The sequence below is a fragment of the Cucurbita moschata genome, unplaced genomic scaffold (genome assembly GCF_002738365.1).
Source record: "Cucurbita moschata cultivar Rifu unplaced genomic scaffold, Cmos_1.0 Cmo_Scf00042, whole genome shotgun sequence".
Lineage (NCBI taxonomy): Eukaryota > Viridiplantae > Streptophyta > Magnoliopsida > Cucurbitales > Cucurbitaceae > Cucurbita > Cucurbita moschata.
This window is the reverse complement of record NW_019268558.1, coordinates 1,138,206-1,155,553: the sequence shown is the minus strand read 5'-3', so window position 1 is coordinate 1,155,553 and position 17,348 is coordinate 1,138,206. Positions and strand designations below refer to the sequence as shown.

Sequence of the window (17,348 nt, the reverse complement as noted above, 5' to 3'; positions counted from 1 at the left end):
ACCCTTAAACTTGAAAATGTTCAAAAATACCCTTACCGTTGCTTCTTTTTTTTTTTTTTTTTTTTTTTAAAATTTAAATCTTAAGTAAAAATGTATAAAAACACTAATTGGGCCTTGGCCCATATATAATGGGCCTGGAATAGCAAGGCTAAATATTTTGAAAGCCCATAAGCTCATTTCAAATTCAAGGCCCAAAACATGACTTCGGCCAATTTCTGCAATTGATATAGACTACAAATAAATAAATAAAATAACTATGAATTTGTGTTAATTACTCCACAAGATATTGCTATTATATAGCCATGAAATAGACATTAATAGTCTAAGCACCAACTTAATTTCTTTTTTTTTTTTAAATGTAATTAATTAATCTTTTTCAAGTAATGATTTTCTCTTTCATAAAGAAAAGTTTTCCACTAATTAATCGAAATTAATAAATTAATTATTATCCTGGTTTATTTTATAAATAATTAGGTGGGTTTGTGAAGTTAAATAAAATAGATGTCAGGTAGGATTACAATAAGATGGCTGAGATGGAAAAAATTACAAAAAAAGAAAATATTATTTATTTTTTTCTATTCTTATTAATATTACATAAAATTGTGAATATTTATTCTTTTAACAAAAATTATTATCAAATTTATTTTTATATATTTATTATAAAGTAAACAAAAGAACAAAAAAAACATAANTTTTTTTTTTTTTTTTTTTTTTTTTTAAATTTATGGAAATCGTTAATATTTGTTTCAAAAATAGCCTTTAACTTTCAAAAGTTTATTAATACCCTTAACCTTTTTTAAAAAAATTGAAAATACTCGTACTATAGTATTTAGGCAGAAACTGTTATTACCGCGTTTCAAAAATACCGTTAAACTTTCAAAAGTTCAAAAATACCGTTAAACTTTCAAAAGTTGTATTAATACCTTTAACTGGCTCTTATGATTAGTATCTTATGATTAGTATATGGATGAAAATTGTTTATCTACCTTCCATGGATTACCTTTGTCTTCCATTTTCTCTCTCGTTTGCTTCAATTTATGGCTTAACACTTTCTTATTATTCATCCTTTTGTCCCTCATTTCTTCCATACCCTCTTAATTCCCTTATTTCGTTCTCGATCTCTAAAACTTCTCCCATTTCTCCTATTTTTTCTCTCTTCTTTGAGAACAAATTTTTAAATAAATTGAAGAAACTCTCTTATTTTTTAACATGCTTAAACATAAGTATAAAAAAAATTAATATCTGAATAGTCAATTCCTTGAAGTTATCTTGACTGGGAAAAAAATATAAAACAACTTATATAGATATTATTATTATTATTTTTTCTTTTCATATATATATATATATATATATTCAGTTTTCTCCCATTTGTCCAATTCTTACGCCAATTCTCAAGAACCAAACATGATCTAAAATTTCAAGTTAAAGTATAAGACCCCACAAAATCCTACAAAGCCCCAAAATAAAAAGGAATTCCCCTGAAAACTCAACAAAGGGATGCATAACCAAATATAAAAAAGGGCCGACAAAGAAATATCATCTTTGATTGTGGGAATCCTGAACTAATCACAACAAATAGACTAATTTGAATGGTAAAATGGATAAAAAAAACCACTTACAATCTTGTTAACACATTTAGGTTCTAAGGGCCCTTTTGTTTCATTATTCTCCTTTCTTCTTGCTATATAGCCTATACCTTGATTGAAAGGAGTAGTCTTAGAGACTGGAGAATGAAGAAGGGGAGGATTATTCTCCTTTCTTCTTGCTATATAGCCTATATACCTTGATTGAAAGGAGTAGTCTTAGAGACTGCAGAATGAAGATGGGGAGGGTTATTCTCCTTTCTTCTTCCTATATAGCCTATAAGGAGCCATTTTAGAGATTGGTGATGGAAGAAGGAGAGGGTATTGAAGAAGATAGAAAAAAAGGGAAAATAGTGAAATGGTCGTTAGACCATAGATTGAAGAGAGGAGAGAGAGGAAATCGAAGAGTTCATGAAAATTCAAGATCTAATAATGAAATATTTTGGCTCGTGATCAATCCATAGATACTGATATCTATGGGGTTTAGATAAACCGTTTCCATCTATATACTAATAAGAAGTGTTTTTAAAACTTTTTTTTTAAAGGCTACAGGTATTAATCCAGCTTTTGAAAGTTGGGTATTTTTGAAACGTGGTACTAATGGTATTTTTAACCTAATGAAAATTTTGAAAGTTCAGGTATTTTTTAAACAAAGTACTCACATCCAAGATTAACGATGAAGGGTATTTTTAGTTGTTGTATTATTGAAACGGAGGAAAGTTAAAAGGTATTTTTGAAACAAAATACAAAATGTTTTTTTTCTTTTATATAATAAATTTTTTAGATATAGTACAAGATTTCATGGTAGACATGCAATGTGTAATATTTAAGTGCAGTGCTTTATATCTTTTAACTTTGGATTCACTTTAAACTCTTTGTGATTGAGACTATGACTGCCTCCACCGTCCCTTCTTCCCTTGCCCCTATCCCGACTTTTGACATCCCTTCGTCCCTTGCCTTTATCCCCACTCCCAAGCTGATTTGCCTCTTGACCCCTATTGCTTGAAGAAAATACTCTTCTAGAAAGCAACCTTCAACACGTTGCTCCCTCAATTTATCTTCATTTCTTAGTCCCTTGCTAAAAAAGAAGCGTCTCCGTATTATGTCTATACCATCTGCAACAAAAAGCCAAAAACAACCAACAAACAGAACAAACTTTTTGGGACTACTCTGAGTCTCGTCTCTAATATCAGTTATGATAAATTACCTACCCAGCAGGTGAAGGGTGGGTTGTCTGTAAGGTTTTTCTTTCTTGGAGTACTTGCAGTTTAGGTTCTTGGGAGAAGTGGGATGTCATTGAATCTCTCATTCTCAAGTATAATCCCTCCATTGTTTTCTTCAAGAATCAAAGTTGGTTTGGTGGAAAGACTCACCATCAGATCTCTTTGGAGTTCCAGACATACTCGATGGTCAACTCTTGAGGCTACTGGTTCATCGGGTGGTATCATTATTATGTGAAATGATCACTCTTTTGAGATTTTTGAAGTTGTCAAAGGTGTATTACCTCCCTATTCATATCTCCTTGTTGATGGATACACTTCTTTTGTTGTCAGGTATTTATGGGCCACCTAAGTTGGAGAATATACCTCATTTCTAGCAGGAACTTTATGTTTTATCCTCCCTCTGTTCAGATGGTTGGCTGTTGGGGGGTTATTTTAATGTCATTAGATGGACCTTTGAGAATCTAACAGGGGCCATGTCTTGAGGAGTATAAAACGTTTTAATTCCTTTATTGAAAGCTCTCACTTTTGGATTTTCCTCTACAGAATGTGCCATGCACTTGGTCTGATTTTACAGACTATCAAACTCTCACTTGAATCGACTGCTTCCTCATTACGGTGAAGGTGTTGGAAAAATTTTCAGATGCTCAAGTCAGAAGACTTGAGTGGCCTACACCGGACCATTTCCCCGTTCTCTTATTGTTTGGTTGTCCTACTTGGGGACTCACCCCCTTTCGGTTTGAGAATATGTGGTTACATTATCATAGGCCAGGGAATGGTTTCTCTCTTCTGACCTATGTCCTCACAGGGCATCCTTTTGTTCCCAGGAAATGAACCTTCGGCAGAATTTTGTTTCGGCTTTCCTATGGAATAACAAAATGACCATATCTTCTCAGATAAGAAACAAAGCTGTTGCTCTTTTGTTGAATCTACTTCTTTATTAGCCTTGTCATGGAACAAATTATCTCCTTTTTGTAATTATAGTTTATCTACTCTCATGTCCAACTGGAGATGTTTTTTGTATTACATGATAGGGTCTTTTGTATATATGTTTCATATATGAATGAAATGGTTTTTCGTTCCTATATATAAAAAGAGAAATTATTGGTATGAATATTGAGGATAGCATTCTTCACTTCCGCCAAATTTGGTTGTAAAATCGGAGGTGGCCAAATTCCTGTCTCGGTCTTCTATTGAATGAAAACCCTAAGCTTTCCTCTTTTTGGTCCCTCATTGTGGAAAAAATACAAAGGAGATTGAATGGTTGGAACAATGATATTTCCAAAGCAGGGAGGAACATGCTTATCCAAGCAACTCTCTTTTATCTCCCTACCATCTCCCTTTCAAGATGCCTAACAAGATTTCCAAGAACGTCGAGTGATTATTCTGTAACTTCCTTTGGGAAGGACATGTCAAGGGCTTTCTTAAACATCTTATTTAAATGGGGTAAAGTTCTTCGTATTGGGAAAGGTGGTTTGGGTCTCCACAATATAAAAGACAAGAATCATGTTCTATTAGCTAAACGGTTGTAGAGATATCAAAAGGAAAAAATGGCGCGTTGGCAGTTGATTCTCAGTTTGGCACAACAGCCTCAATAACCATCCAAGTACTTTCTCTCTACCCTCCTCTTGTGGCCCTTGGAAGGCAATATTGAGGCATCAATCATTAATTCACAGCTCTGTGCTGATGAAAATTAGAAATGGGGCTTCCAAAATTTTTTGGCATGGGTGACTCCCAATTATTCCCTTTTTTCCCTCTACGTTTCTCCTTATCAAATAGACAAGCATGTTTCATTCCAAGATTTGTGGCATCATGATTTGGCTTTGTGGGACTTTTGAATTTCAGAAGGTCCTTAAGGAAAGATGAGACTACCGATGGGCAGAATTCAGCCTTGTATATCACATATTTGACTAATGTGGAGGATAGTTGTGTGTGGCCTCTATTGAAGATTGGAAGTTTCTCTTCGAAATCCTTGCTCAATACCCATGATTCCGCATTTCTGGAAAATCCTTGTCTTTCTACAAAGGGCATTTGGTCCGATGAATGTCCAAAGAAGATTAAATTCTTCATTTGGGAACATGCACACAGGGCTTTAAACACTCATGACAGACTCCAAATGAAGTCCTCTCCATGGCTCTCTCTCCTAGCTGGTGTATCCTTTGCAAATTTGATTTGGAGACAATCCCACATATTTATCTGCAGCTCTTTTGGAATGATTTTAAGGATTGCTTTCAACTGGATGTTGTCCTCACCAAAGGATCCCCACACACTTTTAAACTGCATTCGCTTGGGTCACCCTTTTAATGAAAAGAAGCAATTCTCTGGCAGAATCTTGTCCGGGGTTTTGTGGTCAGTTTGGATTGAAAGAAACCATAGAACTTTTTAGGCCTAGGAAAAAACCTATCCGGTTTTTTATGATAATGTTCCTTTCCTTTCTTTATTTAGGTGTAAACTAAATTCTCAATTTTCCTCTCGTTTTTTTTTTTTGGGGGGGCTTTCTCTCTCTCTCTCTCTCTCTCTCTATTCTAAATTTCATACATCAATGAATTTGTTTTTTTGATAAAAAAGGAGACTGCAAATGTTGAAAAAGTTTTATGTATTTGTAGGTTCTCCACTAACGCCCTCTTGCCATTGTAGGGTAAAAACTGAAGAGGTTACCAGTGACCTACAAGATCTTGTTATGTCCTTTTTTGCACTTGAAGAAAAGGTCCTTGAACAGTACACACATGCAAAGGTATTGCTGAAATGCGTTCTAAGTTTTTAACACCATTAATTTTTAGTGTTGATTACAGTTTATGTATTTTTCATGCGTTTAAACTTATGTTGTTGAGTAATATTTTATTTACACACACACACGTACTCTGCAGTTTTTGGAGCTTAAAGATAATTGGGGACTCGTATTGACATAAATAGTCAAATTATTTCATCCAATCGAACAGTTCAAAATTTCAAAATTCAAGAAAAAATTCTGTGATGTTTTCCTGTAGCGTATATCTATTGCATACTTCCTTTTTTGTATTAAAACTGTACTCTTTATAGAGAATGAAAAAAATACACGACCAAGAGGAGCCAAAAGAATGAAATCTTCCATTGTATCTTGCTTATTCAAAAGTTTTTCCAAAGTTCTTATTTTATGGTATAAAATTGTTCAACGTTTCCTTTTCCAGGGCCCCAAAAGTTAGCAGCAGATGGTGTATTTTTCATCATTATTTTAGCCAGATTTTTTAGGTTTATGTCTAGCATTCATGCACTAACAGGTGATTCTCTTCCTATCAGGCAAACTTGATGAGAATATCTGCCACAAACTATTTATTGGATTCTGGAGTCCATTGGGGAGCTGCTCCTGCAGTTAAAGTAAGTAGTATTCTCTACTGGGGACCATTCGCACGAAGTGCTCCAACTGATAGCACTCTCCTTTGTTGTCCTTATTTATGCTTTCTAAATTGGGCATCTAAAACTAGCTCTCTTTGCTATTTTTTTTTTTTTTTTTTTTTCCCCCTTTAATCTTTTCCTCCCCCTCTTCTTGTAGGGTGTGCGTGATGCAGCTGTAGAGCTACTCCACAATCTTGTATCTGTCCATGCTGAGGTAATCTTACCATGAGTTTTAGGATAATACCATGTGCAAAAAGCTAACAATTGCATCTCATTGTTCTGATTTTTCTTCTGGATGTTGAAACTTTTGTAATTGTATAATTTTTTAAAAAAATATTTTATTATCTGAAGGTGTTATTTCCTTTGTCGAAAAGTTACCTCTCCTACACTTCGCTTGTTCTTGTTCCATTTTCCTCTCTTCTTAGTTCTAATTACTAGTTTCAGTTAACTGATTCCTATATTAATCCATTGTTTCATTCAGGTTTTTGCTGGTGCCAAGCCCCTTTTGGACAAGACTCTAGGCATTCTTGTTGAAGGTTTAATTGATACTTTTCTTAGCATTTTTGATGAAAATGGAACAAAAGAGCTACGATCACTTGATACAAATGGTTTCTGTCAACTCATGCTTGAGGTAAAAATTTTAACATTAGGAAGTTTTTCTATATTTTTAATAACCTAGAGGTTCTAGAGAATCAGCATTAGCTTTATGATACGATTCTGTTGAGTGTAGGATGTTTTTCATGTATTTAAGATTTCAACCGAGTAAAAGGCTAGAAAAAAGGAATTGTTGGTCTATATCAACCGCAATAAACTAAGTAAATTTCCCATCCAATTCCAACAAAAGAAAAAAAAAGGTAAAAAAATAAGGAAATGAAGGAAAAATAATCTCTGCATCTCATGTCTCTTTTCTGTTGCAATGGGGCATGTATCATGCATAAACATTTAACATGTATTGGCGCAGCTTCGTTTAGATGATTAGACTTTGATGGTAGTAGCTGACTTTGTGTTCCTTTTGCAGCTCGAGTACTTTGAGACCATATTAAATCCTTATTTCACACCCGAAGCAAGAAAGTCTTTGAAGTCCTTACAAGGAGTTCTTTTGGAGAAAGCTACTGAAAGTGTGACAGATGCAGCTGATAATCAAGGCCATAATCGTCAGTCGACTCGTGGGAGCGAGGAAGCTCTAGATGAACGGCAGCAAGGAGCAGCTGCCCCAGATGAACTTATTGTAAGGAGCATCATTTTACATTGCATTCTCTTGCAACATGTTAAAGTTCAAAATAATATATTCCTTTGGCTTCCTCTTTATTATTTTATATTTGGCACATGCATTTTAGGTGTTTTCTCAAAATTTCCCTTCATGTTATAACACATGTTTCAACTGGTACCATTTCTGTTGGGTCGATGAAAAACTCGTATAACATGATATTTGGTGAGTTGAAAGAAAATAGAGAAATTAGACCACCCCAGAGAGGAAAAGTTAGGAATTATAAACTTGTGTATGAGAGTAGATTGAAAGGTAAACAACAGAGATTAGATTGAAATAACACACAAAGATTAGGGACTAAAACATATATTTAGCCTCCAATTTAATATGATCAGCCACTACAATTTATAATGGAATAGTAATTACTTCATATGATTTCTTTTCTTTTACTACAGTTTCTTGCTTCGGACTATAATTGAATACTTTCCCATGCAACAGGCACTGTCTCAGCAGTACAGCACAGAGTTACTTCAACAAGAACTTGAGAGAACGCGAATAAACACTGCTTGCTTCGCGGAGTCGATTCCATTAGATTCTGTTCCAGAACCAGTCAAGGCTGCATACACATCATTTAATGCCACTTACAGAGGCACAACTGCCACTGGATCTCCGAGATCCTCTTCCCGGAGCAGGCAACGTTTGTAGTCTCATACTTGTTTGTTTGATGAATATTCCCATGTCAATGCATCGGTACTTTTCGTTTTCATTCATCCTTGTAATTAAATCTTCATTGGTAATCCTTGTTTTATTCTTTCCATGGTCAGTTTTTCTGTCTTTGGTTAATGTCTATTATTTACTTTCAGCGATGTGGGACTGGCTGTATTTTTTCCGAGGCTACGTTATGTTTCTCGATGAATATTTTTATTAATAATATGCTCGGACTGTTTTGGTTTATACATTTATCGAAGTCTATCTTTTAATCTTTAGAACTATCAAGTTTTGATTGGTATGCCCTCTCTGGTAGTCTAAAGTCTAACTGTCGCTTGATTAACGCTGAGGTTCTCTTGGAAAAGATTCAAGAGTCCAGTTTTCATTTGTTTATCTATTGTTTGCTGGATGAGGTAGAAATCAGAAGCACCTATAAGAATTTGGCTGCATTAGGTATTGTCGATGGTGGTAAACGTCTTAAAATCCTCGGGAACAGACCAGTGGAGACAGGATGGGCGTGGTCTTTCAAAAGTGGAACAAGAGTTGGTTTAGGCACCTACTGATTGGTCTATTCGGTCGGTGGTTGGTCGTTTATTTTCTGATAAGGTGGATCAAGGTTGGTGGCACAACTACTAACATTGGTGCAGTCAATAGATGATATATAATGAAGTGAGAATCAAAATAGGCTCATTTATGGAAGATATGTTTGAAAGAATTTCAAAGAGAGTTTAGATACTTTAAAATCCACTTGTTGGGTAAAAATGGTAAAACTACCGACTCTTAGATCTAAATTTGATTAAATTAAGATGATGGAGTGGAGAAGTGGCTATTAAAAGGTTTGAGAGGCCAATGGATTGGATTATGTGCGAAATCAAGACCATACTTTTTTTTTGGACAGGGGGCACTGCAGGGAGAATGGGCCAGGTTTCAAGCCTGGTTACATGTGACTGAGTCGGGAGAGGGGCCATTAGTCAGAGATATACTTGCTTGGTATCCGGATTCACCCGGGGAGGAAATTCTTCAGCGGATGTCGAGTCAGTTTGAAAGCCATCTCCACCGGAGCATAAACAGCATAAGTGATTTTTTTAAAATTTTATTCTTGCAGCTGTAAAAAATGAAATTGTGGATCAAAGAATTGTTAAAAAGATTTTTATGCAAAGAAGGTTTGAGTTTATTGTTTTTGCATCTGAAGAATCAAAAAACTTATTCATATTTTCGGTAAATAGTTTGATGGGTTCTTTCCAATTCCATAAGTTTAGATTAAATGAAGATGAAGTTACTCCTTGAGAAGTTTTTCAGATGCAAACTTCATTTAGAGGTGGCTCTCATGGAAGACGTAATGATGTGGTGAACGAGAAGATGAAAGAAATTATGATAATAGAAATATTGTGAATTATAAAAGCAAGCAAGAAAACTATTCTTCATCATTAGGAGGAGGAAGTGATCGTGTGATCGTGGTAACTTTTCTCACATTCAATGTTCGAACTACAAAAAGTATGACATTCAATGTTCTAACTACAAAAAGTATGGTTACTTTTGAAGCCGATTGTTAGATTTCGAGAAATGGTGATAGAAATAGAGAAAAATGATGTAGGCAATTTATATCTTACATGTAGTGCTCGAAGTCGAAGTTGTAAATTCTACATGCTATCTTGATAGTGGTGGTTGTAAATAATAAAAGTGTATTTGTTACTTTGGATTCCAAAGGAAAGGTTGATTTGATATTCTTGTGAAGATGAAGAAAGACACCAAACGAGTTGTGGATGTTGAATACAATTCTTTGTGATGAACACTCACATTCTTTATTAAGACCAATAAAAAACAGATGACAAGATACTCTGTTAGAGTACTACAATACTTTGCTATTTGAGACTCCTTAGGATTTCTTGGGAATGAAAATCTTGTATGGTAGAGAGATATTTACTGGAGAGACTGAGAGACTAGACAATTTATTCTACCATATGTTATCATTTATTCTTAAAATATCTAAGCCATTTTCCTAAAATATTTATGTATATTTATTCATAAAATACCTAAATCATTTTTCTAAAATATATAATAGACAATAAGCTCATAAAATTATTAGGTTTAACTATATTGAGCTAGTGATGATATTTTAACACTTCCTCTCTCCACTATTCCTCACTCATCACATCATGTTGAGCAAAACCCTCGTGTTTGCAAATATTTAGCCCTTTTGTAGACAAGCCTGCCACTTGGTCATCTGTATTCTTCTTCAACACTTTACTTCTAATAAAATGGCAGTACACTTCCATATGTTTCATTCTACCATGAAACATTAGATTTTCTACTAGACAAGTTGGAGATTGGTTGTCACAATGAAGTAGTATCATATAGTCAATTTTTTGGAGCAAATTCTCCATTAAGAGTTTCCCCCACGTAATTTTTTGAGTTGCTCTAGTCGTTGCTCTATATTTCACTTTTGTAGTTGACAATGATACTATTGGTTGTCTTTTGCTACAATAATAAATTGTTCATGACATGGTTTTAAGCTATGGGGACCTCATGTATATACATATGTCATGTGCATAAGGATACTTCCCGTTATGATTAGTATGATCGCGTACCATATGATATCTATGTGCGCCATGATATTATGCGAGCCTTTTTCCTTTGTAGTATCCAGTAGTGCGAGCATGCGCTAACCTGATAGTAAATTCCAGGGGTATGTATATGAGCTCGCCTAGTGGACTCATGTGCTCGTGCGTAGGCCGTTTGTAGGGAAGTAATACACTTCCAACCCTGCTCCAATTGGAAAGTGGAGTCAAAGGCCATGCCATGATGTTTTTTTTGAAAGGATAGGTCTCTCACTAAATTGCATATCATTGCATTTTTCGACCCCAACAGTGAGATTACTTATTGAGTATTTTTAAAATACTCAAGCTACGTGCTAATCTTATTTTTCAAGTAAAGGCAAGATAATGACATCTCAGTAAAGGCCATGAGATTCGAGCTAGGATAATTGCATTCATTTTTGTTTTTGCAGCCCTTAGGTTACATCAGGGTATTGCTTTATTTTTATTTAAATTTTTGCTACTTGCTTTCCACTATATTGTTCATAACAATATTTTTTTTAATGATTTATTATGAATATTTAAGTCTATGACATCATTTATGAAATACCTTCATAAACTTTTTTACATGTTAGTCATGTCTTTATTATGAACGTTTTAAGTCCATGGTATCATTTAAGTCATGTATGTAGTGACATCTATATTTTATTAAAAAATTTAAGTAGGATGGTCTTTTAGGTCTTTCATTTTGATTAGAGCTTCAGTTGAGGATTTAATTTATTTGGAATCCTTTAAGGATAATCGCAAATTCATTTTAACCTTTGTGACTTAAGTTAATCACTCAAGTTATTAATTATCCTGAGATGTGAAGGACTTCAAGGTGGAGTTCTTGACCTTTTAAATGAGTTATAAGTATCCCAATTTTTTTTAGGGCATCCTAAAGTCTTAGTTGAATGAGAAATGGAACCCTAAATTGAGAATAACTCACATGAATTACTGATTGGTTAGCATATTGTGGACTAGTTGTTTACACATTTATTCTCAGGTTTATGATGATAAATGACATTTACCTTTTCCATATGCTTTTCCTAAGCTATTGAGATAGGTTTAGTTTTATTAGAGAGATTCCGCAACTAACCCACATATATTAGGTATGTTTTTTCATGGGAGGCTCTTCAATGTGGCAAAACAAACCACTAAAAAAATAATTTGAGGGGAGAAATATTTTGAATAGAAAAATCTTAAGTACTTATGTTTTTCGATTCTCTTTGTTGTGTAAATAGTATACCTCTAGTGAGTACTTATAGTGAAAAAATCACTAATTAGTTTACTGAACTTTCTCATCAAGTTAAAAACTACTCAAAATTCTCCTAAATTACTCAGTTAATAACTTGTTATCCTAACTTAAGTTCTTTTATTGGCTCACATCTTTCCCGCTAAGCTTGAATTTGTTTGAGATTCTTCATTCTAAGCAACTCCTGCATATATGCAAACTTAACCCTTGGTAGTGTCTTGGTGAGAATATGTGCACGTTGCTCTCTAGTGCATATGAACTCTACAATGATATGTCTCTTCTCGACACACTCATGGATGAAATGGAAGCGAGTGTCAATGTGTTTGTTGTGTCCGCGAAATACCAGATTCTTCATCTATGCAATCGCAGATTGGTTGTTGACGTAAAGAGTAATCGGTTTTAGTTCACTTTTGGCCAATTTGCTCAACAATGTTCTCAACCACAATGCTTGGCACAATGCCACAGTTCCTGCCATGGACTTGGCCTCGCAGGAAAATAGTGCCACAGTTGGCTGCTTCTGAGATTACCAAGAGATAAAATTTTTGTTGAGATAAAATATCATTCCTATGGTGCTTTTTCTATCGTCAATGTCTCCAGCTAAATCACTATCGGTAAAATTGACTAGTTCTACAGGACCTTGCCCTCTTTGATACTTCAGCCTGTAGCTTGTGGTTTCCTTCACATAGCAGAGAATATGCTTAACCACTTGATGATGCATCATAGTGGGCTTTTCTATGTACCTAATCACCATTCCAACAAACCTCCGATAATGCCCTATAGTCAGTGGATTCACCAAGTTTCCTTCAAAATCTTTTTTGAGCTGTAACTTTGCTTCCATGGGATACTTGGTCGGGTTGTACTCTGCCAACTTAAATTGCTGCAATAACTTCTTAGCATTGGTCGATTGCTTAACATGATGCAATCTGTCCTTTGGTCTACTTCAATACCGAGGTAGTACGTTAGTAACCTGAGATAAGTCATCTCAAATTCTTTCATCATTTACTGCTTGAACTCTTTGACACCTTCCACATTTGTTCTAGTGACGACCAGGTCATCAACGTACATGCCAACTATGAGTGTTTCCACTCCATTGTTTCTTGTATACACTACTTGTTCTTGCAAGCACTTCATGAAGTTTAGACTCTTTAAGCTCTTGTCCACACGTATGTTCCATGCCTTCGGTACTTGTCATAAATCATAGAGGGCCTTTGACAACTTGTACACTTTGTGCTCTCTGGTTTTGATGACGAACCCTTCAGGTTGGGCAACATACATTTTTTCTTGGAGGTCACAATTTAGGAACGCTGATTTGACGTCCAAGTGATGAACCTACCACCCGTGTTGAGCTGCAAGGGAAAAAAATCAACCTTACATTGTCCAGTCTAGCCATAGGCGCAAAAACCTCCTCAAAATCAACTCCTTGTCACTATACGTATCATTTCGCCAGGAATCTTGCTTTATGCTTGATGACATTTCCTTCATTAATCTTCTTCAACTTAAACACCCACTTCAAACCGATGGGCTTGTGTTCATGTGGTAAGTTAGTCAATGCCCATGTCTTATTCTTCTCAATGACTTGGAGCTCTTTTTGCATGGTCTCCTACCACATCGTCTCAGTTTCTGTCTTACGATAAGTTGTCGGCTCCTAAGCCGCGAGCAACACTAATTTGTCAGGATCCAATTCTTCTTCAAGTGTATCCACATAAATGTCAGCAAGAGAACGATATTTACTTGGCCCACCCTCTGTTGTGGATCCTCCTGTGCTCTCGCCCGAGCTTTCTTGATGACATGTATGGACTTGTTGATGTCGTTGTTGGTGCACATTCTTGGTCTATTACGTCTCCATTTTCTTCCAGAGCAATGAACTCTGTAACAATTTGCTTGTTATCGCCAACGCTACACCAATCCCACTTCTTCTCTTCTTCGAATACGACATCTCTACTTACATAAATTTTCTCATGTTGTGGATCATACAATTTGTGTGCCTTGGTCCCATCCTCTACGCCAATGTACACATCTTTTGGCTTCTATCATCAAGCTTTTTGATATATGTTTTTGCAGTCTTAACATGTGTTGTACAACGAAGACTCTTAGGTACTCAAAGTGAGGTGTCTTGTCAGACCATGCTTCGTTGGGGGTGTGAGTATCCAATGCCTTTGTTGGTAAACAAATTAGAAGATAAACTACATGTCATATTGCCTCGCCCCAGAAAATTGCCAAGATTTGCATGCTTTTGACGAAGCTTCTTTGCAATGTTCATTATGGTGCAGTTTCTTCGTTCGACCACACGATTTTGTTGTAAAGTGCACAGTGCGGTGAGTTGACGCTTGATACCTTTCTCTTTGTAAAACCTTGGGAAGTTTTGGGATGAGAACTCACTACCTCAATCAGTGCTCAAGGTTTTTAACTTGTGATCATACTCATTTTCAATGAGTCTTTTAAACTTCTTTTAACGCACATAATGCCTCTCCTTTTTCTCTGAGCATGTACACCCACATCCAACAACTATAATCATCAACAAGTAAGAGACAACACTTGTTACCAAGAATCAATGATGGAGTGATCGAGCCACACAAATCTGCATGAACCTGTCGTAATGGTCGCTCAACACAGAAACTGGTTTGAGCCGGAAATGACAGTTTTGCTTGTTTGGAGATTAGACAACTTTCAAATAGCTTGTTTCGGTCTATGATTTTGGGTAGCCTCGTAGCCATCTTCTTCTCAACCATCATTTTGAGCTTCTGAAAGTTTATGTGCCAAGCTGGGTCTGCGAGTGTCATCAATAGAGAGGTGGGCTGGTTGGTCTCAAGTAGTATCTTGTACAGGCAGTTATGCGATCGTTTTACCTTCATCAACAAGGCTTAATTCTTGTCTAACATCTTGAGGAACGAGCCAACTAACTCCACTCTGCTTCCTTCTTCCGTCATCTGACGAAAACTGATAATATTACTCTTCAAGCTATTTGAAAGTTGTCTAATCTCCAAACAAGCAAAACTGTCATTCTTACACTAGAACAAAATGGACCCTTTGCCTTGGATCAGTACAATTGATCCATTGCCAAACTTCACATTTTCAAGGAACTTCTCATCAATCTCCTTGAACTTTGTCAATCTCTAGTCATACTTGCTACAAGAGTCGTACAGTTGGAATTAAATGAAGAGAAAGAAAGGCCAGTTGTACTTGCATTATAGGTTAGGGAAAAAAAAAAAAGAGAGAAAGGAAACTAAAAACAGAGAGGCAAAAAAAAAAAAAAAAATAAAAGAAAGAAGAAGAAAATAGAGGAGAGGATGATAGGAGGAGGGAACAAGAGGAAAGAAGGTGGAGCGGAGGAGACGAACGACAAAGCTTGAAGTGCTTGTCAACTACGGTGGGGCCGAACAATTAAGAAAGGGAGAACTCCAACGGTAAATCCTAGTTGTGCGATTTTTCGTTGTTCCTTTCCAAAACCCTAATATGTTACACTAGGTCGGCGTACCTAGGGTATGGACGAGGGAAGTTGATGAATCTTCATGAAGGAGGAGACATGGGGTGCTGAGAGGAAAGAAAGATCAAGAAGAAGGTGGGAAGAAGATGGCGAAAATCATGAGGCACAGCCTGACCCGACCCACCTGTATAGAATCAAAACTCAAATTTTTCCAATTCACACCATTTGATTCGTCTTTATTGAGACTTAGGTACTTGACTCACACATTCCATAATGCCTTATTTATAGGAAAATTCCAACTAGCTTAGTCAAGTGGATACTTGAAGACTTGATAAAGTTTTGGGAAGTCTACGATCAGGTAAGTAACCATCTGGAGCAAGTTTCTAAGTAATGCTTGTAGGCGTCGGTTTGGATTTGTGGGCAAACAATTTAGTACCGTATTTAGGGATCAATAAATTTAGATCATGGGAGTGGTACTTCGATAATGTGTTTGGTTATACTTTGATTGTAGTTATGGTTATATAATTCCATTGGCATGAATGTGAAATTTCTTATAGGCGTTTGGAATGGTATGTTTTCATGTTGAGCTAGATGGTTATTATGTGATTAGCATGGTGACGTGTTGTATGTCATGATTCTTTGTAAGGCATTGGATGTGGGGTTTGGGTAGCCCATTGTGAGTTGGACCATTTGTTATTGCCAATTATCATAAGTCATGAATTATGTAAATGACAGTGTACTGACTAGTCACCCACAAGAGGTTGAGGGTAACCATAGTATATTACTGTGGTAACCTGTCAGAAGTGCTTAGTTGGACGAGCCATGACCTTTGTACTGATCCAGCCAAGCGGCATAGTGACAGGTAGTTACTGTTCATAAGACAGGTAGTTTTACTGATCTGAGCCGACAAGGGCATAAGATAGGTAGTTACTGACCCAGCCTAACGAGGCATAGTGGCAGGTTGTAACGACCCTAAATTTTCATATACTCAGAATCGCTACTAACGTCTCATGCTCATCTCTAATATGGAAATATAACTCTTACATGAACATCATTTATAACTTAAACTTCGAAAAACGCTTAAAACAACTTCTTCTCTCGAAAACACAGCCATGGTCTTACGTGCTTAAATACAAAATACTAAAATTTAGAAAAAAAATAAAAACAAATATAAAATAATTTAAAACAATAAAATGCAAAATAACCTATTCTAACTTAAGACTAGGAATTTAAATATGAGTCTACCCTATGCACGTACCACAATCTCTGCTCGCGATGCCGCCGCCCTCCATACAAGTACGTCTTGTCTTTACCTGAAAAATGATGTGGCATACGACCTGAGTATTTCGAAGAATACTCAGTAAGTAGCCCCACTATAGGGAGCCATGCAAATGAAAACACATGAAATCATGATTTAGGGATCTATCTCTAATCATCATAAGGGTGGCCTCCAGTCTCGAACAAATTGGATGTGTAGTACTTCCCTACACACGACTCACACGTGCGAGTGTGAATCCCCAGGGCGCTTGCACACCCCCTGGACCCTTTGGTCAAGCTAATCTGTAGCGACGTCCGGAGGTCAGCGAAACCCTATAGTGTCATGCGCCTCATGAACACCCTCATCTGTGCGCATTCGCGATCGTGTACATTTGCACTCATCATCGTATTGTGCGCGTCCGCACTCATCATCTCTAGGGGAATTAGCCTTATGCTTATGAACATACAATAGGCATGAGGTCCCTCTAAATCTATCATAACGTCTCTTCTGATACAACCCTCTAGTCTCATCTCTTTGTTACTATAGGTAACACATACTCATGGATATTTATATTAATATCATTTTCATGCTCTTAGGGTTGTGTCCTATGTTGATCTAACGACATGATGCAATATGACACTCATCAACACATAGCATGCTCAATATGGAAAACATCATCATATCAAGGTAAACGTCACGCAATCGTCATACGTATCATATTGCCATAAAGTGCATCAAGCATACCGCG

The 17,348-nt window shown here is 36.1% G+C and overlaps 1 protein-coding gene across 1 annotated transcript in view; it reads left to right on the top strand.

Moving 5' to 3' along the window:
• The window catches only part of LOC111433421 (exocyst complex component SEC5A-like), a 33,554-nt gene extending 25,212 nt beyond the window's left edge, over positions 1-8,342 (top strand). The window contains exons 16-21 of the mRNA XM_023070474.1: positions 5,441-5,537; positions 6,080-6,157; positions 6,333-6,389; positions 6,657-6,806; positions 7,194-7,403; positions 7,881-8,342. Coding sequence (XP_022926242.1) covers positions 5,441-5,537; positions 6,080-6,157; positions 6,333-6,389; positions 6,657-6,806; positions 7,194-7,403; positions 7,881-8,087 — 799 coding nt within the window. The 3' untranslated portion in view covers positions 8,088-8,342. The remainder of the gene's footprint in view (positions 1-5,440; positions 5,538-6,079; positions 6,158-6,332; positions 6,390-6,656; positions 6,807-7,193; positions 7,404-7,880) is intronic.
• The last annotated feature ends 9,006 nt before the right edge of the window (positions 8,343-17,348 follow it).